General features: G+C 41.0%; 1 protein-coding gene across 2 annotated transcripts in view; it reads right to left on the reverse strand.

Annotated features, from left to right (window-relative positions):
* The window catches only part of GTF2F2 (general transcription factor IIF subunit 2), a 93236-nt gene that overhangs the window by 12654 nt on the left and 59336 nt on the right, over positions 1–21246 (reverse strand). For both annotated transcript variants that reach the window (XM_061369922.1, XM_061369921.1), the window contains one exon: positions 216–315. In XM_061369922.1, the coding sequence (XP_061225906.1) occupies positions 216–315 (100 nt within the window). The remainder of the gene's footprint in view (positions 1–215; positions 316–21246) is intronic.

Genomic DNA, 21246 nt, shown 5'->3' on the forward strand with positions numbered 1-21246 from the left:
GGTCTGCCCTCCATCTGGTAACATGAGACTGTCAGAATTGACAGACCTTAGCCCCAGTGGCGATACTGGTCTTGAGACAGAAAGAAGATTCCCGGAAGACCAGATCAGGGAGAAACCAGGTAACTTGGGAGTGTTTCCAAAGACAGTGGCCAACAGCAAGTCCTGAGCCAGACTCCTCCTGAAGAGAAGAAGGGAAAATGCTGAAAGCTACTTACATTATATTGATGATTAGCCACCGGTTTATAGTTTGTGGTTACAGCTTTGTCCAGTTGCTGTGACAGCCTTACAGGTTTAGAAGATTCTTCTATCTGTAACCTGCAAAAGAGAAGAAAAAGAGAATATGAAGGTTAGACAGGAACACACTCAAGAAGAACTCTAAAAATCTGCAAGTATGAACGAGCCCTTATCAAAGGTCAGATGCAAACAAATCATAAGGCAAAACAGATGCACTCTCGTGAATTAAATTTTTCCTACTGTTTTTGTTCGAGTACACTGTGAATTATTAGGACACTATGTATTACAGAGGATACCGAAATGCTGAAAACCAAGCAGCTGTGACCATGTCTGAACACAAATTTCAGTCCAAGAGTCTAACGCTCAGGCGGAAGAGAAACACTCTTAAAAACGATCAAACCCAACCCAAATCAACCCAGAATCGCCCAGCTGACTCAGCTGAGGGCTGAACCAGCTTTTGACCCACCCCTGCTGACTCATGGAGCACAATAAAGACCAGACTCCATGACCTTCTCTTTGATTTATTAATGTAAAAATGTAAATTCTGTTGGCCTTTCTTCTGGCATTATAGTACAAATATAGTACAAAGCACAAATTACTGTTTTACAAGCACTTTTAAAACCATGAAGACAGGGAAATCCACCCAGGTTCAAACCAATGTACAATCAAGTCAATCACAGAGTTAACAATAGGTGACCTTCACTCCTCTTCGGGAAAGACTCTGAGAAAGTCACAGGTTGAACACATTTTGTCAAGCTCATCTGTATGTAATTTAAAGCTTATCTATGATTGTGTAGAAGGAGTGCTCTGTTTACTTCAGGTTTAGCACTCCAACAACTAGTACTTGAAATGAAGATTCAAGAAACCAAGGTTTAGAAAGGTACAGGACAAAGTCCCTTCAGAGAAAACAGTTTCACGGTACATGCAATTAATATGCTACCAGCAGTGTAGTTACTGTGTTTCCAGAAGTGTCTCTTCCAGGCAGAAAAATCAATTTTCGCTAAACCAGTCACTACTTAAAAAAGTGTTTGAGACAAAAAAGCTTGGTTTTTGTCTTTCTGTAAAAATATAATGCACCCCAAAAGCTACATTTAAATTCAGCATGCTCTGATTTAACACCTGAACAAACTAAATAAATTACATTTGAAGTAAGCAGTAAATGAAGAAATAAATTCTTTAGTTGCAGCAACTGGAAATAAAGCCAATTACACTTCATCACCAGTACTGCTGGACAGCTGCTGGCAGTTCCACACTGCTTCCTCTTGAATCTATGTAGACTTGTCATTTGTTCTATGGTTTTAATTACCCTTAAGTGACCATTGCCTTGCATTCTACATTTCTAAATCAGCAGAAGTTACATCAATGTCTTCTTCTGTCCAAATGTAGCATGTTTTTTCTTTGCTTGAAGGAAAATCAATGGGAAGGTAAAAGAGCAGTGAACAAGTTTTACTCCTGTTCTGGCAAATAAAAGTGGAAGTTTTTATCATGAGTGTTTATCTTTTGGCCTTCAATATAATTAAATGATTTTAAAGATTTCATTGATCTGGTTTCCAAAGGTCTTCTAAACTCACGTTTCACAAAGAGGCTCAGGCTATATATCAGTCCCTTTTCTCCAAGTCGGTCTTTTTCTTCACTTCATTGTTTTTTGGTTTTTGTTTTTGGTGTTTTTTTTTTCTTGTCTCAATGGCTTTTAAAATATTTAAATAGTTTGGTTTTAATAAAAAAAAAAAGATATATTTTCTTGCAGTTCTTCACCATTTTTCCTATTGTTTTGACCGGGGGAGTTTTCCAGTCCCTCCTCTCCCCCACTGTTGCTATTTTTCATCTCACTTCTCCCCTCTCACATTTCTCCCTTCTGTAAAGGAGATTTCCTGCCCAAACTGTTTACTGATATTGCTCCTGTTCATGAGACAGTGACTCCACAAGGGGCTCCTTTCCCCTCCAATGCCACTGCACCACCTTCATGTGGACCAGATTCAGGTATTTGGTTTGCGATGGTTTTCCTTCTTATTACAGCTGCAGCACATGTAAGAATAGACAAGGTTCCTAACAATATTCAGATACATCGGATGGTCTCAAGATTTTGGTGAGCACTAGGATTTCAGTGGTGGTGTTTCTGCAGGATTAGATCCTCCTTGCACCGGGCTTTATATTCATTACTCTTTTACAATATAGATTCACAATATCCTCCATTTCTTCATGAAAACAGCCAAAGAACATTGGCCCTTCAACAATGAAATGCCAGAACACTGAAACACCTGAACTGAACACCTCGGACTGTCCTCAGAGGGAAAAGCTTTAGAATTGCGATGTCAAATGCCCTCCAGCTCCTTAATGAATCAGATTTTTAAGTATGGGAACAATTGATGGCTCTTTAGCCTAGAGCTTATCAGGAACTTCAAACACCACTCAGTGGTGAAGGTCTCTTCCTGTTCTGGCATTTAAAAATTACAATACAGGAAATTTCAACCCCCGTTTTAGTGCCTCTTCCAGAAATTAACCCTTCTTCGCATAAAAGAACACCAGCAATTTATTTCTTAACATTTTTCACTTGCCATGCAGGATGTGCATTCCAGCTTTTTTTTCTTAACCTGCTCATTTCCAGACCAGTAGAAAACTGAATGTGTAGGACAACTAATGCACTTCTCGGAGGCCTCCAAAGCTGATGGCAATGAAATCATGTTTAACATGTGAAGCTCCGCAGCACACCATCTTGTAAGCAAAGAACAACTGGCCTGCTTAGGAAGCAGGATGGAAGCCTGCCAAGTGAAAACGTAAATGGATAATCTTAAGTTTGTTTCTGAAATGGCAGAGGACTTCAGAAAGATCTCCATGTACGAACTAACAAATGTACTGGCTACAAATGTACGTGCCTCTGAAAGAGATTTCAGAGGTATCAGGGTTGTACCTCAAGATTTCTTGCCAGAGGTTTCCAAATCACAACTCACAAATCTCACATGGTCTCTAGAAAACAAAGTCTGCTAAAAACGTATTATATTCCCAGTATTACTTTTAATGCAAGCAATTACTGCAGCTGCCACATGCCGCTATGGAAATCTAAATGGGAAGCACGGTGACTCAGGAGGCAAACCATTTTATTAATATGCACTTACTGTACACATGCATCTTGCTCTTCTCCCTAATGGCTGCCCTTCATGTTTCTTTTTCTGCAGCTTTCAAGATCTGGAGATTGACAAAGACCCAGGCTGCCTTCTTTCCATTGGGCTTCCATGCAGAATATGGTCACGCAATCCCACGGGGAATGACAGCTGCTGCCCATCTGGAGACAGCCTCCCCAAAACACACACATACAGGTGAAGGGCCTGACAAATGTGCTATACATGTGGTACAGACCCCACACTAGCAAATGGTTCATGTACGGATAAAGCACTGAAATTTGCTTACTGCATTACAAACAGTAAAGACAAATAGCCTGTAATCATTTTGTCCACATGATTTGTTGGTACAGACACTATTTGCAAGGAAAAATATGGTGTGGTTTTGTTTGGGGTTTTTTCCCCAAACCCTGCTGTAATTCTGCATTCAGAAAGTATTATGTCTGAGTGAATATAATTGACTTTTAAAATTTGTATAGCTGTTGTTTGAAAAAAAGTTGATGAAATATATATTTATACAGCCTAGTAATTATACACTCAAACATTTATAAGAAAAGCTATGAATCGGGCATTATACTAGCCTTTTAGATCAATGATTTAATGTGTTTAATAGTTAGCTCTAAAGGTTTATTTCTTACACAGAATTTAAAAGGCAGTATTAAACCAAAATATTATGAAGTGTTTTATACAGGATTTTCTCAGAGTGGATCTGCTGAATCTTAATTGAAACTGTTGGTAGGAATAAAGAGAAAAAAATCAATAGATATTCTGAGTCACTGGTGACACTGATTTAAAGGAGCAGTGGCTTTTTACCTATTACCATTTATTATGATTTGCAGGAGTGTGACAGTTAAAAGCCTTAGTTATGGCTCAGAACTACACACAACTCTCCAAGGAGTTACTTTCCACTGAACTCTTGTTGAAATAGCTAGTGCCATAATTCATGCTAATATCTGGCCTAAAGATAAAAAGAAAATGCAGATTTGGTTCTTTTCCCTCAAACTGGCAATAAATTAGTGGCAGCAGCTACCAGCCTGCACACTGATTTTCTCTTCCACCCCCAAGATCAAATATAGCTCTTCCGCCTTGAAATACAGTGAGTTACCAGCAAGACACTGAATTCACCACAGTCATTCCCAGCAAAATACATTTTATACTGCAACTCTGATTTGTCATTGTGCCTACAGCTGAAGAAGGGCAAAAAACATTCAAGCAGGCTGGAAACAATTTTATAGAACTTGTCAACATGCAGGAGGCTCATAAAGGGAGACAGATGAAGGCAATACGTACATTCCTAGGAGAAGAAGCTGAGAAAAAGCCTCAGGAGAGGCTTTTAAATATATGTATCTTCCAGAAATAAAAAATAAACCAAAGACCTTTAGAATAGATGATTTCCTGTGATTAATCTTCTGCCACAAAACAAATGTTTCAAAGACCAGAAGCAGCTATTAATCAGAAATGCTGCTAGGACCTGACATTTCTAAAGAAATTGTTCTATGCACAGGACTGAAAAGTTTCAGTGTGCTTGGCCTTTTGTGCTTGGCTGTGACTACACAGGGTACTAGTAAGTAAGGAGCCAACCTTACTGTTGCAATGAAGGAAAAGTTGGTTTACTTCTCCCTCTGCAGTATCATGCAACAGAGATGCACTAGAAAAGAGCAAGCCCGTTGCCCAAAGCTCTCCAGCTCTGCACAGTTCTGCATTTGTTCTGACTCCTCGCAGTTTCCCAGCCCAGGGGAGTGAGAACAAAGGACTTATGCTCTCTTAGTCCTTTACTCAGTAATTCTGCACTTGAACTAGACACTCACTGATAGCTGCATTACGTGAAGTTTCATGATACCTGATATGGGCAACAAAGTTTTTTGTTTGCTTTTTTATATTGCCAAGCATCCCAAACATGATGAGATGTACCTACACCCTGCAAAATCTCATCCAAAACAAGCTAATAAAATAAATGTAATAATGTTGCTTCACACCTACTTCTCTCATGTTCATTTGGACTACTGTGACTTGCGGAGGTTCACATAGCATCTTTTCTGACTTTTCTTCCAGGCAAGAGTATTAGTAATAGAAGTGAACAGATGATGGGCAAGAGATGAAAACACCCACGAGACTGCTGAAACTTAATGTTTTTGTAATTCTGTGAGAACAATCGGAACTTTAGGACATCCTGCTAAAACAACCTCATGGCAGTGCCCAACCACAAACAACACAGGACATTACCAGAATGACCACATGAGTAAAAATACATTATCTAATAATAATGGTGACAATCTGTTGTTAGACAACCTGTCATATATTCTAAAATATGAGAATTAGCAACATGCCAGTTTAGTGTGTTGTGTTTCACTGTAAGAAGTCCTACTGTCTCATGTTAAACAGAGGCAGATGACTGCAGCCCGTTGCACAGATGAATTTACTGTTCTCCTTCAGACACTGTTACTCCAGCACACACACCCAGTCAAAGCAAAGTGAGTCTGTCCCCATTTATAAAGACTAGACAGGCAGACAGAGAAGAGGATAAGCTGAATGGAAGTGGCATTAAGAAGTACATTTGTCAGTGTTAAATAACAAAATGTTTCATATTATTAATATAGAATATGATTTATAACTAATTGTAAGTCCCGAAATCCTGGCATTACAAGAAAAGTGCTGCAATTATTATATGTTGAGGAAACCTATTAGGTTTTTCTGAAGTTGACATCTTCAACTACATACGTTGAAGGCTGAGCAATGAATCATATGAATATAAGATAATTTTGTGTCTAATATTGAGACAGGCACCACAGTCGTAACTGAAGACTCCAATTCTACATACCTTTCTCCAGTACATAAGATGACATTAATAGCAAATCAACAATAAGTAACAATTTCTTATGCATTTTATTCTCTGGTTTGCTAAAATGGAAATAATTGAATAAAACCACTAAACCCCCATGTTTCCTCTCTGAATTTAGCACTGCAAATGATTAAAAACCTTCTGGGCTGAGGTTCTGAGGATAAATAATGCAAAGACAAAGCAAGACTGACTTTTGCATTCTAGGAGTGACACAACTGAGTAAGTTTATTATGTCATCTCAACTTTAAACATTTTAAGTGATGCTCTAGTACAATTACCATAAGGAAATTTATGAGGTCTGCTTGACATTGCTTGTATTTTTAAGCAAGCTCACATGTGTCTATGGGATATTTCCTCTAGAAGTGTCCTGATACTGATGAAAAAGAGTCCCTGACCATATATCCTTAACAGTGCACATACCCATTCACCCTTGGGAAGCAAAGCAGCCTCTGCACTCTCCTTGTTCTTCCAGATGGACTTGGGTCAACCCAGCATCACCCTGCAGCTGGGTTGACCAACAAGTCAACAGAAAGGCCTTGTGCAGTTACTCATAGAATCACCAAAGCATAAAATAGTTTAGGTTGAAAATTACCGTTACTATTATTGACTCCAACTGCTAATGTAGCATTGCCAAATCCACCGCTAAACCATGTGCCTAAGCACCACACCTACATGTCTTTTAAATACTTCAACAACTTCCCTGTTCCAATGCTTCATAACTCTTTTGGTGAAGAATTTTTTCCTGGCACCCCCTCCTGCTTCAGCTTGAGGCTGTTTCCTCTTGCCCTGTAACTTCTTGTTCATTAAAGAAATGAACATTTCTTATTACAATTCATGTCCTCTGGAAGAGCAGAGAGATCTGCAGCTCTGTAGTTGTTGCTAATGTCAGGATTTTGCAGTCCTTTCTATCCTGTGGTTATCACACTCAATTAGTGACCAAGGGGGAAACAAACCCTCCATTATTGATTCCTACCATACTTTCAACATTTTCTTATTAACAGTCACACCATGAATGGCTCTGTTCTGCTCATTTTTCAGCCCAACACAAGCAAAAAGATCAAGTTCAAGAACAAGCAAAAGCAGAACTAGAGGGGACACTCTTATCCTAGAACTAAGCCAGGGTTACAAGTGCATCTGTGCCTGCTCTATTACTCTATATGGGGCACCACATCCTAATTTAGAATCATAGAATAGTCAGGGTTGGAAAGGACCTTAAGATCATCAAATTCCAACCCCCCTGCCATGGGCAGGGACACCTCGCTCTAAACCATATCACCCAAGGCCTCGTCCAACCTGGCCTTGAACACTGCCAGGCATCGAGCATTCACAACCTCCCTGGGCAACCTACTCCACTGCCTCACCACCCTAACAGGAAAGAATTTCCTCCTTATATCCAATCTAAACTTCCCCTGTTTAAGTTTTAACCCATTGCCCCTTGTCCTATCATTACAGTCCCTAATGAAGAGTCCATCCCCAGCATCCCTATAGGCCCTCTTCAGATACTGGAAGGCTGCTATGAGGTCTCCACACAGCCTTCTCTTCTCCAGGCTGAACAGCCCCAACTTTCTCAGCTGATCTTCATATGGGAGGTGCTCCAGTCCCCTGATCATCCTCGTGGCCCTCCTCTGGACTTGTTCCAACAGTTCCATGTCCTTTTTATGTTGAGGACACCGCAACTGCACACAATACTCCAAGTGAGGTCTCACGAGAGCAGAATAAAGGGCCAGGATCACCTCCTTCGACCTGCTGGTCACACTCCTTTTGATGCAGCCCAGGATACGGTTGGCTTTCTGGGCTGCAAGCACACACTGAAGCCGGCTCATGTTCATTTTCTCATCGACCAACACCCCCAAGTCCTTCTCCGCAGGGCTGCTCTGAATCTCTTCTCTGCCCAACCTGTAGCTGTGCCTGGGATTGCTCCAACCCAGGTGTAGGACCTTGCACTTGGCATGGTTAAACTTCATGAGGTTGGCATCAGCCCACCTCACAAGCGTGTCAAGGTCCCTCTGGATGGCATTCCTTCCCTCCAGCGTATCAACCGAACCACACAGCTTGGTGTCATCGGCAAACTTGCTGAGGGCGCACTCAATCCCACTGTCCATGTCACCAACAAAGATGTTAAGACCGGTCCCAACACCGATCCCTGAGGGACACCACTCGTTACTGGTCTCCAGCCGGACATTGAGCCATTGACCACAACTCTTTGTGTGCGGCCATCCAGCCAGTTCTTTATCCACCGAGTGGTCCATTCATCAAATTGATGTCTCTCCAATTTAGAGACAAGGATGTCGTGTGGGACAGTGTTGAACGCTTTACACAAATCCAGGTAGATGACATCAGCTGCTCTACCCATGTCCATCAGTTCTGTAGCCCCATCATAGAAGGTCACCAAATTGGTCAGGCAGGATTTCTCCTTAGTGAAGCCATGCTGGCTGTCACCAAGCACCTTGTTGTTTTTCATGTGCCTTAGCATGCCTTCCAGGAGAATCTGCTCCAAGATTTGGCCAGGCACAGAGGTGAGACTGACTGGTCTGTAATTCCCTGGGTCATCCATTTTCCCCTTCTTGAAAATGGGGGTTATATTTCCCTTTTTCCAGTCATTGGGAACTTCACCTGACTACCATGATTTTTCAAATATGATGGCCAGCGGCATAGCAACTTCATTTGCCAGCTCCTTCAGAACCCGCAGATGGATTTCATCAGGACCCATGGACTTGTGCACATTCAGATTTTTAAGATGGTCTCGAACCAATTCCTCTCCTACAGTGGGCCCAAGGTCTTCATTCTCACAGTCCCTGCGTCTGCCTTCCAAGACTTGGGTGGTGTGGTCAGAGCCTTTGCTAGAGAAGACCGAGGCAAAGAAGTCATTCAGAACCTCAACCTTCTCCAAATCCTGTGTAGCTAGTTCACCCGAGAGCTTCCTGAGGGGGCCTACTTTCTCCCTAGTCTGTTTTTCATTTGCTATGTACCTGTAGAATCCCTTCCTGTTATCCTTAACATCCCTAGCCAAGTTTAATTCTAACTGGCCCTTAGCTTTCCTAACCTGGTCCCTAGCTTCCTGGACAACATCCCTGTACTCTTCCCAGGCCGCCTGTCCTTGCTTCCACTTTCTATAAGACTCTTTTTTCCTTTGAAGTTTCCTCAGCAGCTCCTTATACATCCAAGGAGGTCTCCTGGCCCTCCTGCTGCACTTCCTTCTAGTTGGGATGCAGCACTCCTGAGCTTGTAGCAGGTGATCCTTGAATATCAACCAACGGTCTTGGGCTCCCCTGCCCTCTATTTCTAAGTGGATAAAAAGGCAGGACACAGTACATTTTTATACCAGGGTGTTTATTCTTGTGGTTTATTCCAGTGACAGAAAGGTCTAAAACTAAGGTGAAGTAAAACTTGGATTTGCATTTGTGCTGTCCAGAGTGTGTAGGCTACCTCGTGCACAGGCATGAGATGAGGCATAAGACTGGCAGAGTGACACTGATGGCCGAGCAGAAGAAATAAGCAGCATGCCAGTAGAAATGGGAATGCAGGTATAATTTCAGAAAGAGCTCTGAAGAGAGCATGACATCTACATGACACACATCAGTCCCACATGGAAGAAGACAGGGAAGAGACACAGAGGCTGGAAGAGAAGCATGACGTAGTGGGCCGGATAGGGAGGATTGCGGTGAACATACTCCAGAAAAACAGCAAGTAAGGGGGAAAACTGGGTTAAAAAGTCTTAGCTTTCCTTTGGGTTTGTTCAGCCTAACATGCATGCCAAAATCTACAGACCTCTCTACCTCTGAGCTAACCATTCAACATCATCTGTACAACAGGCTGCACAACATACACAGATGTCTGTGTCTTAAATATCAGTAGGAATGAATAACCAAGGAAAGTGATTCCTTGCTTCTAGGGAGGAACGAGGACTCTCACAGGCCCATCACTAATACTAGAGAGGGTGAAGACTGGAGGTCTATGAAAAGTGACTCATTAGCAATCTAAGGAGGACAGAAAAAGCCCATCCCTTTAATTTTAACATGAAGATTATCATTCTAAATTAAACCCAGAGGTACTCCCTTCAAAAGGATCACATACAGTTTTAAGTATGCATGTACACATATCTTAGTTCTTCCTATCAAACAAGATTCTTCAGGAAACAACTTGACAACATCAGTTCTCCCTCTCTTACACTAGGAGATGGTTTAGATGGTAAGCTGGAAAAGAAAATAAAGACTGCATGGTTTTGGGGAGGGGTGAGACTTTTTGAAAATATACAAGTGAACTTAAATACAGGCAAAAACATTACTAAGACGTGAACTCGTTATTAAGGCAAAAGTGCAAGGAATCATAAAATAGTTTTATCTGGTTCAAGACTTTTTCTTCCTTTGCAGCCAAGTGTTTGGAAATTTCTTGCCTCTTATTAAAGGGGAAGTTTATTCTAAATTGTCAACAATCAAAATCAACCAACCAACAGAGAAATAAAGTATGTATAAGTATGAAGCATCGTTGACAAAACACAGTCTGCTAAAAATGACAGCATGGGGGAAAGGGTTAAACCCTGCAAGTGCCAAGCACTTTGAGTTTTGATCTAGGTGACAAATGACACTTGTGGCCCTGAGATTTTTGAACAGGAACCTGGGATAAAATATGTTTAAGGTCAAGTCCTGCTCCCTGTTACACCGCCAAGTACACCTTCCTGAAAATTATGCAGTCTGGAGTCCCATTCTTATCCAAACTGTGGGGACCACCCCATTCTACATTTTGGGTCTGTCCTGACTACCCTGGGCTGCCCAGTCGCCAACCAACACCAATACAAATGTGTTTGAAAGTGTATGTACCTGCACGTGGGAACTTGCTGCTATAAACTGTTTCATGTTTAAGAAAAACTTGACCATTTTCATTGGTATCGTAAACCAGTTAGTACCAATATTATACCTGGATGCCTGAGGAGATAAGATGGCCGAAAAAATCTGACACGCTAGCATAAAAACCAAGATAAGCATCTTTTAAAATGACGTTACCTTCAGGTATTTATCTGTTTCAAAGACAGAATTTACCATCATTATCATGAAATGACAGCCAAAATTTTTCTCCTGTGAATTACCACCTGAAGAGTACCCAGTGATATAATTTCAATTTTGCTACACTACATCATCTGCGGGGAGGTGTCCCTGCCCATGGCAGGGGGGTAGGAACTAGATGATCTTAAGATCCTTTCCAACCCAAACCATTCTGTGATTCTATGATTTATAGAAAAACATCCTGTCATGATCCAAAAGAACAAAAATAATGAAGAATCACTGTATGTTTATGCCTTTATATCATGTTTTTAAAGATAAAGCCTCCTTTCACATTTCCATTTTCAAAGATGCAGTTTCCTTTCCTGCTCCCCTTTTTCTCAATCCCCCAAATTCTCCATAACAAACAGCTTTATGTAAGACACTATTTCAATTTAGATTTTAGAAGAGGAATTTAAAATATTCAACTATTACTTATTTCTAAAGGAAAAACAGACAGACTTGTCTCCAAATCACATAATCTTCATTTTCCTGCCAAAACTAATCTGCAGTGCTTGTTCCTGCTTTGAAACCAATGATATAAATAACAGGGGCTTGTGAGTCCAGGCAACACAAAGCCAATCGCTCCTTGCCAGTGTCAGCAGATCTAGAAAGGGTTTAACAATTTGCTAATGGGAACAAGAAAGGAGAATTTTAGCAATAAGTCTGCTAGACTGAAAAGCTACATCTTTACCATGCCCTGAAAGGCCTATGTCTTGAATTACTGGTAAAAAGGTGGATGATCTACAAGCTCAGTCAATTCACTTTGCAATGAAACTGCTCACAGCTAAAGAGATGCTGGAAAGAAAGAGGTAGACTGTTGGCTACAAGTACTTAAATGAAAAAAACAAAACAACTAAACCCAAAGCCTACAGCACCTCAGCTAAGTCTCCTCAATCTGAACCTCTTCTCTCTTTCTCCTGAAAGATGTCGTCAGGGAGTCACAGCTGCCAGCATTCTGCATCTGACTACGTGCCCCCCTTCCTACAACTCCACTTCCCAGATACCTTGCCACTTCCCTGACAGCTCTGCAAACAGCCATGGCATCTGGCTTCATTGGCCATCTTCCAGTTTAAGTTTACTGTACACAATTTAACAGTTTGTGGCAATCTGGGAAACATTTGGATTGCTTCCCTAGAAAACCTAGCTGGCTCAATTCCTCAATTTCAATTAGTTTTTCTCGGCCTATTCTTTCCTTAGCCTGCAGAACTAAAATGCCAGATATCACAATGCCTTTTTGAGGACATTCACCTCCTTTTGTTAAAATAAACTTGTAATCAACCTGTGATGAACTGCTGAAAAGGGTACTGAAATGAAACTGTTGGGAGAAAAACCACTTTCTTGTGGTCTTTCTCATGTGCATGCCTATGGGTCAATGTATTAATGACTACATACTGTCATCAATAGCTTAGAAGGTAATCTTGCACATTTCAGCTACTGTTAAATAGGTTAACCATATGCTTGCACTAAACAGCTGAATTAGCTCATATTCAACTGCTGATTTAATCCACCCAACACTCTTTCCTGCAAGCAAAGGGAACCAAATTGGTTTTAACTGAACTCTGAAAACATGCTTAATCCAAACAAAATCAGCATTAGAGAAAGAAACCTGTTTTTCTCCCTAGTCCATGAGAAAAAGCAGTCTTGTTTATCCTCCCACTGGAAAACTTAACAGTTTCTCTTGCAAGCTACAGGGAAAAAAAAATGCAACACAACCGAAGAGCAGACTGTAAGATGTATCAGTTAAAGCAGAAAACAGATTGCTTTTTATGAAGTTTGATCATCATTCTTTCGGCCAAATCTGTTCTTGGCCAGTTGTACAGCACTGATGCTCTGCTGCATTTGTTCAAAACAGTTTAATTACACCTTACCTCCTCTTATTTTGCAAAACAAGTGCTTCCCCAGCTCCCTCTCCAGATGCATCACATACCTGCCCACCTCTGCCTGAGAACTGCTGTTACGACATCCCTCAGACGCTGGAGCTAGAGCACAGTGGTACACAACTGCAGAAAGCCAGAGGTAGAAAGCAGCTGTGTGGAGGGAGGCCAGGAAGCAGCAGTAGGGGTGAGAGTTGCCAGGCTGCTCTGAGGCTGGGAGGTAATGGCAACAGGGAAGGAAGAGTCACTGTGGGGCCACCTGCTGCAGACCTCTGCTCCCACTCACCGGGCTGTGTGAAGGATGGTTTTACACCAGCCCTGCATCGCTCAGCCTCGCTCCAGTCACCTTCCTCGAGGTCTGGTTTTTGAAACCCTGCTGCAGAGGGCAAACATGAATGTCATTTTTCTTAAAAAACCTTACATGGCTTCTGTGCATCATCTTCAGTGTGAACGGTTCTCATCACAGCCACAGGTTAGCCCCTGATAAGAGCTACCACTCAGTACTTTGAAAATACCTTCAGGATCCGGAGGCTGCGGCTTAAGAGTCAGCTTTGAGCTCTGCTACAGCTTTAAACCAAAAACTCTCAAAGTTATATTGAAGTATCTTTCTTTTAAAAACGCACTGATGACCATGAGGCAAAACACAAGGACATGGCTGGGTTTTGAGGCAACTGAGCCCAGAAAATGTAAGATTTCATTGTGCATTTTAAAAATAGAATTTAAAAGCTAATGTCATCTTTGTTTTGGAGAAAACAACAACATGAGCTTGGTAGCTCAGAATATTATCTTCTGAACACTCCCTAGGGAGCTTATTTGTTAAGAAATAGACTTAGCTCCACACACTTCTGAGCTCTGCTACATTACTATTCTCCTCTTAATTAGAGATTTTCAGAAGAGTGCCTGTTATTTGTGAACACAAAGAAACTGTCCTGGACTTTCTGCAGCCATACCTATTCTGTTATTAAATAACAACACCCCCACCCCCCCCAAATATTTGATTATAGATTTGTCTGGCATGAAAAGTTCTCGAACCAGTTAATGGCTGAAGCACAAATGTTGTCTAGCTTCCCTACCAGAAAGCTGGATAATTGGGTTTGTCCATAAGATCTGTGTGAAAGCAGACTCCATGAGGGTGTAATTTGGTTGAATACATCCTCCGCAGAAAAAAACCCATGAACTCTTGAAAGAAGCTTCAGGACTATTGGAATTTAAAACCTGCTCTGTGCAGTTTTTCTTAATTACACCAAAGGCTGCAATTAACAAAATATATATACAATAAGAAATGTTCCACACCAGTTGTATTGGTTGGTCATAAACCCCTATGGAACTGAATTTGTTAGTTACTAATTCAAACATGAAGCATGATATACTGTGAAATTATCATTATTGAGAAAAGAGAACTGTTTTCAAAAACTTGCATAATTTTTAATTCAGTGTGCACATACATATCAAACAGCAGTGTAAAAACCAAAAACTTAAGTATACCAAGTCTGGCTGGGATGCTTCCCACAGCAGCCCATATAGAAAAGAAGGTTGGGGCCACGCAGATGCTCAGAAGGTTGGAGTACCTCTCCTATGGAGACAGGCTGAGAGACTTGAACTTGTTCAGCCTGAAAAAGGCTCTGGGGAGACCTTTCAGCACCCTTCCAGTACCTAAAGTGGGCCTGCAAGAAATCTGGAGAGGGACTTTTTACAAGGACATGTAGGGATAGGACAAGAGGGAAGAGCTTTAAGGTAGATAGGCAGATTTAGATTACACATTAGGAAGAAATTCTTTCCTGTGAGGGTGGTGAGGCACTGACACAGGCTGCCCAGAGAAGCTGTGGATGCCCCATCCCTGGTAGTGTTCAAGGCCAGGTTGGATGAGGGTTGGAGGAACATGGTCTAGCGGAAGGTGTCCCTGCCCATGGCAGGGGGTCAGAATTATATTGTCTTTAAGGTCCCTTACAATCCAAAACATTCTGTGATTCTTTGATTTCTATGATAATGGCTAGGAGTGTGCTGGTAACGTACTCGTGTTGGCTGCTGATGAGCAAGAACCAGCGGACCACCAAGGCTGTCTCTCCAACACCCCACAAAGGCTGTTAGGCTGAGGGTGGGCAAGAGGTTGGGAGGGGACGCTGCCAGGACTGCTGACCCCAGCTGACCAAGGGGATATTCCACACCATATGATGTTGTGCTCAGAAGCAGCTGCTATGCATACAGAGGCCCTCCTTCCCACAAAGCGTCTGGACATCGCCACTGATTCGGAGACAACTCCAGGAACAAACTTGCCTTAAAACTAATTCTAAAGGTTTCTATATTCCATTTTGTGATTTTGTGCCCCTTTGTCTCATCTTCTGATGGGAAGTAGAGCATACAACTCCTTCATTTTGGCTTTGCTTCCACACACAACCTTTGCTTTCTTTCATTAAACTGCCTTTACCTCAACTAATGAGTTTTTCCATCTTATTTTCTCCTCCTGTCCTCAGTAGGCCAGGAAGTGAGAACAGCTGTGTGGGCATCTGATGGCCAAAACCAAAGTTAGGGCACCACACTTAGAAACACTAGTAAATTTGTAATTTTATAAAAAGCTACCTCGGGATTAGAGATTTTGAGTGCTCGAGATGCTTTAAAAACTTTTAACACTGATGTGAGAAGTATTCTGTACTACATCCATATACTGCAGAGAATATGGAGCAGTAAATACAGATCAGATCAGAGCAATGTGAACTGCTGGGTATTTGTCCTCCCTTCAGTGGCATACACGGTATATTTTTAGGAATGATTGTGGTATATCACATATACTTAATGCTTTACAAAAAGGCGGCTTTTATTTTCCCCACTCATGTCTTGTATTAAATTCCCTTCTTTCCCCACAATACTATCACCTTGAAGAACGTGTGTTCATTTTTCTCGTGTATAATTACTGGCTTTGCACAAAAATAAAGCTATAAGCGTCTCCAGGGGAACCAGGAAGCAAACCGTTTATTGCGAAAATAGTGATATTTGACAGTTTTAGAGCTGGTGGACAGTGTTTAAATTGTGTGGGAGATCGATTTTTGAATTCTAGCCCTATGTTCAGAGGAGCTGAGGGCACTCTAGAGAAAAGCACAGGGAAACAGAATCACTTCAAAGAAAGAAGCAGCTGTAGCAAATATTTAATTCTCAAAATGCAGAGAACAGTCAGGCAATTACTTATAAAGGTAAGGAATTTTAAAGGTTTCTTCCAAATGGATGCTTTTGTATCATGTTATTTCTGTAATACCGTTCAGACTTACTTGTTTCACCACACCCTTTATTAACTCCGCAAGATTTTGGAGGACTCCCACGTCCTTCAGTGCAGAAGGAAATGGAATAAAATTACCTATCACTTTCCCATCCTTATTGCTTGCAACACCTGTATCTAGAGCCACAAACATTTTGTGCTTGTGTAAGTGGGGAGAAGAAAGCTGTCTCTGCTATTACATTTCTTCAGCTATACCAAGCCTCGAAGACTCCTACAGCAGTTAACCATTTCAGTCTAAGTAGCTCCTGCTTTACAGGTTACAGGATCTGTCTGAGCTGAAGAAGACAACATACTACACACTGTATTCTTTCCTGCCTCTGGCTTCGCAGAAGCAGAACACAAACAGCTTTTCTGGCCTTGACAATTTTGGAAAATCCTCCATTCTGAAGAAAATAGGAAACTTATTTTTCACAATGGGAAAAATGCCAGCTTATGCAAAACACTGCTATAATTAATTTCTAATTCCTCTCCACATCAAAAATTGAGAAAATAATTCACCACCATTTCTACTCCAGTGCAAATTTTATTAATAGCTGCATGAAAACTAGGTTTGCCAAAGGGACTGGCAGTACACAGCTTTGTAATGTAGACAGGGTAATAAAAAATAGTAATATATGAAAATGTCAAATAACAGAGAATGTAGTTTTATGCACTGAAACAACATGCCTTTACAGTAGGTGTTCTGGTATGTCATAACCCCGTGTGACACATGAAATAAACACCTTACTGCAATTAAATACAAACAACCTGAAATGGGACTTCTCCCTTAGCACATGTTCCATGACAGACGGTACTGGAGTGATATTTGCTCCAGACCAGATTAAATCAGTTTTAGAAACTGAATTCCATCGATGAGCAGACTGCACCATCTGCTTCTACTAATATACATTAGGGAATGTGTATTTTCCATAACTGCATATTTACTCTGTAATCAGAAGACTATAAGACAAATAGAGATAGCTTAGTCTACGGAATGACTGAAAAGCACCGTCATTTATGTCAAGGATGTCAAGGGTGTAACAGAGAAGCAGTTAGGTTATTTGAAGGCTGTGCAATGAAATAATGAAAGCAAATCAGGCAAAAGAAAATTTACACAGCAGACTGGGACACTAACAGTCATTGCAGTGATGAGAGAAATACAAATGCAAAAAGTGTAGATGTAGTAAGATTTCTTACTAATAACATGCAGGAAACAAGATAAATAATCTTCCAGCCAGAGCCTAAGCAGAGATGGCTAGAAATCTGAATTTTTATTACATGCCTTTTGTGTTCTCAAGAAAGAAAAAAACCTTGAATCAGGAGGTAAGCCAACATTTAAAGTTTTCATGGAACAGAAATGCTTCAAAATTTTGTTTTGGAAACCCAAACATGATGTTCCCCAAACAAAATATGCCTTCCCAGTATCCTCAGCAGCTGCTGACTGAAATTAGTGCAATTCCTGTCATTTCACAACTACCATTTCCATGGCTTGCTGTGGTGACAAAAATGACAAAAGCTACCGCAGACTCCAGCCCAGGGGCTGCCAGAGCATCCATGGTGCCTTGTCTCTGGCAGGGCAGCTGTGTGAATTGCCCAGCAATGTCAGAGCCCCGCATCCCCAGGCCAGCTGACTCCTCATGCCACCCACCATTAGGGCAGCCGGCCAGATGACTTCAGAAACGCTGACAGCTCATACTCAAGACGTCTTCTCATAAGCAGCTAAAAAGTCAGGCTGACACATTGGTCAGATGCTCATCTGATATGCCGGGATCACAAAAAAGAACCTGAGATAAACACTTGAGAAGCCACGGTGAGATTTTAGCATTATTCTATTTTTCTTATTATCCTCAGTAGCAACGATGATTATTTCCAGGCCAGTAAGATACTGCAACTAATGAAACAGTATTTCATAAGGCATGACAGTCTTTTTTGAAAGGACAGTCAAAGAAACAGAACTATTGGAGCATTATTATGCCCCAGTATAAATTTGTATGGACCAATGTTGTAAGAGAAAACAGAGTGGAGGACTCTTCAGGGCTGGAAAAGTGAAAAATGACAAGATGAAGACATAACTGAGGTCTACAGTATCATTTGGTCCAGCAAGACAACAAATAAGGAACAACTCTATGGTCTGAATACCAGAACTAGCACACATTAAAACTGTAAGATAGGAAAACTCAGAACACCACAGGAAAGCTATTCTTCACACAACTTGTAAATAAGTGATGGAAATTCTTGCTGCAGGATATTATGGATGCTAAAGGATAAACTCCTAAAAAAAACTGTATTGATAGCTGTTAAACACCAGGACAACCCAAAAGTCCTTGAGGTATGAACTGCTGGAGACTCAAGGATTGTGCTGAGGAAGCACATTCTCGCCCTGCTCTAACGGTCTTCTCTAAGCCACCTATTATTTCTGTCTCACATTGGGTGAAACAGTTTTTGCTCTGAACCACCAAATACAGTCTTAAATTCAGGCATAAAACATGTAGAATGCATCAAAAGTAACACTATGTGTATCACAGCACAGGCAGCACATGCTGGATTTAGCAGGAAAACTGAAGGGACAGTGCACTCCCTCCTCCCCTCAAGCAGTGCAAGGTATGAGGTGTGCCCTCTATGGCACACCAAACGTGAGCAGCCATGGAGTCTCCTTTGTAACTACAGCATAGCTACAAGCAGGTCTGTAAGACACAGAGGGAAGATTTGCATGTGCTAAACACTTGCTGCAACTCAATAAAATTGACAATTGAGAAAGAGAACACGTATCAGACATTGTTGTGATTTCTGCTCACTCACTTGGAATGACAGTCCTGAGAAATGTTAATTACAGGGCCAGTAATCAAATGTCATAAACAGCTACAGTAGATGGGGGGGGGGGAGGGGGGAAGGATTTTAATGTCATTCAAAACGGATGGTAGATTTTATTAGCTTCTGCTCAAAGGTACCTCTTAACAGAAAGATGGGATCCAACACAAGGACACAAAGGCACATATTGTTTCAATCCTATTGTGGGAAGTAAGTCTAAGAGAGAGAAAGAAAATTGAAAGAAAGACTTTCGTGACAAGTATTATTTCAAAAGCAAGGCTTTTGACTTCAGACTCCTGGAAGGAAGAAGGATCTTGTAAGAAAAATAAAATGAACCTGGTTTTTGCCTGAAGCTGGGAAGTGACCATGCTACAGAATGAATTTCTGGCAAGAAATCAGAATACCACAATCAGCTCACTTGCCAAATCCGGACTAGTCAGCTTCTTCATATGTCTATTTCCCTGCTTGAAAATTTGGCTGAAAATTGATGATCTAAATGCAAAGTCTGTCATGACTCCTGGATACGGGCATACTACACAGAGTATTAACAAACCCCACTGGGCCATGCCCTCAACATGCAAATAAACACAGAGGTACCACTTCGGAATAACATGCAAGCTAGGTAGTTGAGCCAAAAAGAGGCAGAAGAGCTACTGAGTGAAACATTTATTCCTGCTGGCCAATGAAACTGCAGAGAAATTAAATTACTTGTTCATGATGAACATCCATGAGAAAGCTGGGCATTTACACCCATGATAAAAAGAACTAGAAGAACTAAAATAAAGCAAAAAAACAAGTTTGAGAGTTAGTACATTTTAGTGGGATAAAGTAACATTGCCATCACCTGATGAGGACAGTCTCAAGTAGGGAACCCTAAGCATCTGTACAGACATTCAGACAGGCCCATCTCCTAAAGCTAAAGAAAACAAAGAACAAAAATGTAGGCAGAAAAATATTATAAAAAATTGGAAGGTTTTTTGGAAGAGTTTTTTTTTAATACAATGAGGAAGTTAAAATTACATAAATAAAAGAGGATTTCTTCAAAAAGAAGTAAAGGTGCAATATGGGGGAGAAAATAAAATCAACAAGTAGAAAGGAGAGGCAAACAGACAGCCATCATAAGACACTAATTTTCTGTACTCCACACAGAAGATTAGGGACACCAGATAGAGTTCTGTTCATAAACTGGGGGTTCTTTGGAGAAACACTTCCATTTCAGGTGGAGATAGGGAATCCGCTATTGCACTTCAATCTCCATCCAAAAGTCAAACCAGGGCATCCTCAAGGCTATTTCAATGAGCAGCAGAAACTTGATGGAGTCAAGTATTTCTCTCTTGTAATCTTTTTTATTTAAAAAAAAAGTCTACAGCTTTGTTTCCCTTGGAGATGGGCTACGAGCTGCTTGTTTTGAGTCATTTACTTTGACAGAGTTGTTTCCAAAAAGCTCCTATCTACTGCAGCCAGAAGCTATGGATGAACAAGATGATTCTCTTGTCAGCTGGCTTTTCTATAGCTAAATCCTTTAAACCTGACTTTTCTCTCCGTTCTTTATTAATACTGCAATGAACTGGAAGTACTTCTGCATCCTGCCAAACCATCAACATTATTTTTTCTTTAACAATTCTGAACAACACCAAAGCAAAAGATTATTTTTTTAAAGTAAGGAAGATGCCTATACTTTGAATGAAAACTGATTTGCCTTAAGAGAACTAAAAAAGGAAGTGTGTGCTAATTGCCTGGTCCCTGAGAGCTCAGTGCCGATGACACATTTTAGCCTCAATTCGTTTCACAGGGGACCTTCAATTCACACTCAGAACTGAAGACAAAGCCAGGTTCAATTTATTTCATTCAGACAGTGAGTCCAAGCCACTTGCTTGTGTTCACAGTGATTAATAAAGAGAAGAGATGCAACTGTCAAGCCAGTGTGAGAAGCCAGGTCATCCAAAGAGTTCTTGGGTGACAAAGGAACACTTAATCTTTCTGGAGGCAGTAATGCAGAGTGGGTGGCCTCAGCCTTGCCTTTTGTTTCAAGAAAAATAAAACCCCACCATTATAGCAGTATTTTCTTTGCTTAGACAGTAGAGGCAGA

This window comes from Neopsephotus bourkii, unplaced genomic scaffold (assembly GCF_033783945.1).
Source record: "Neopsephotus bourkii isolate Nb327-2 ecotype Australia unplaced genomic scaffold, CSIRO-AGI_Nbou_v1 NB_1520, whole genome shotgun sequence".
Classification (NCBI taxonomy): Eukaryota; Metazoa; Chordata; class Aves; order Psittaciformes; family Psittacidae; genus Neopsephotus; species Neopsephotus bourkii.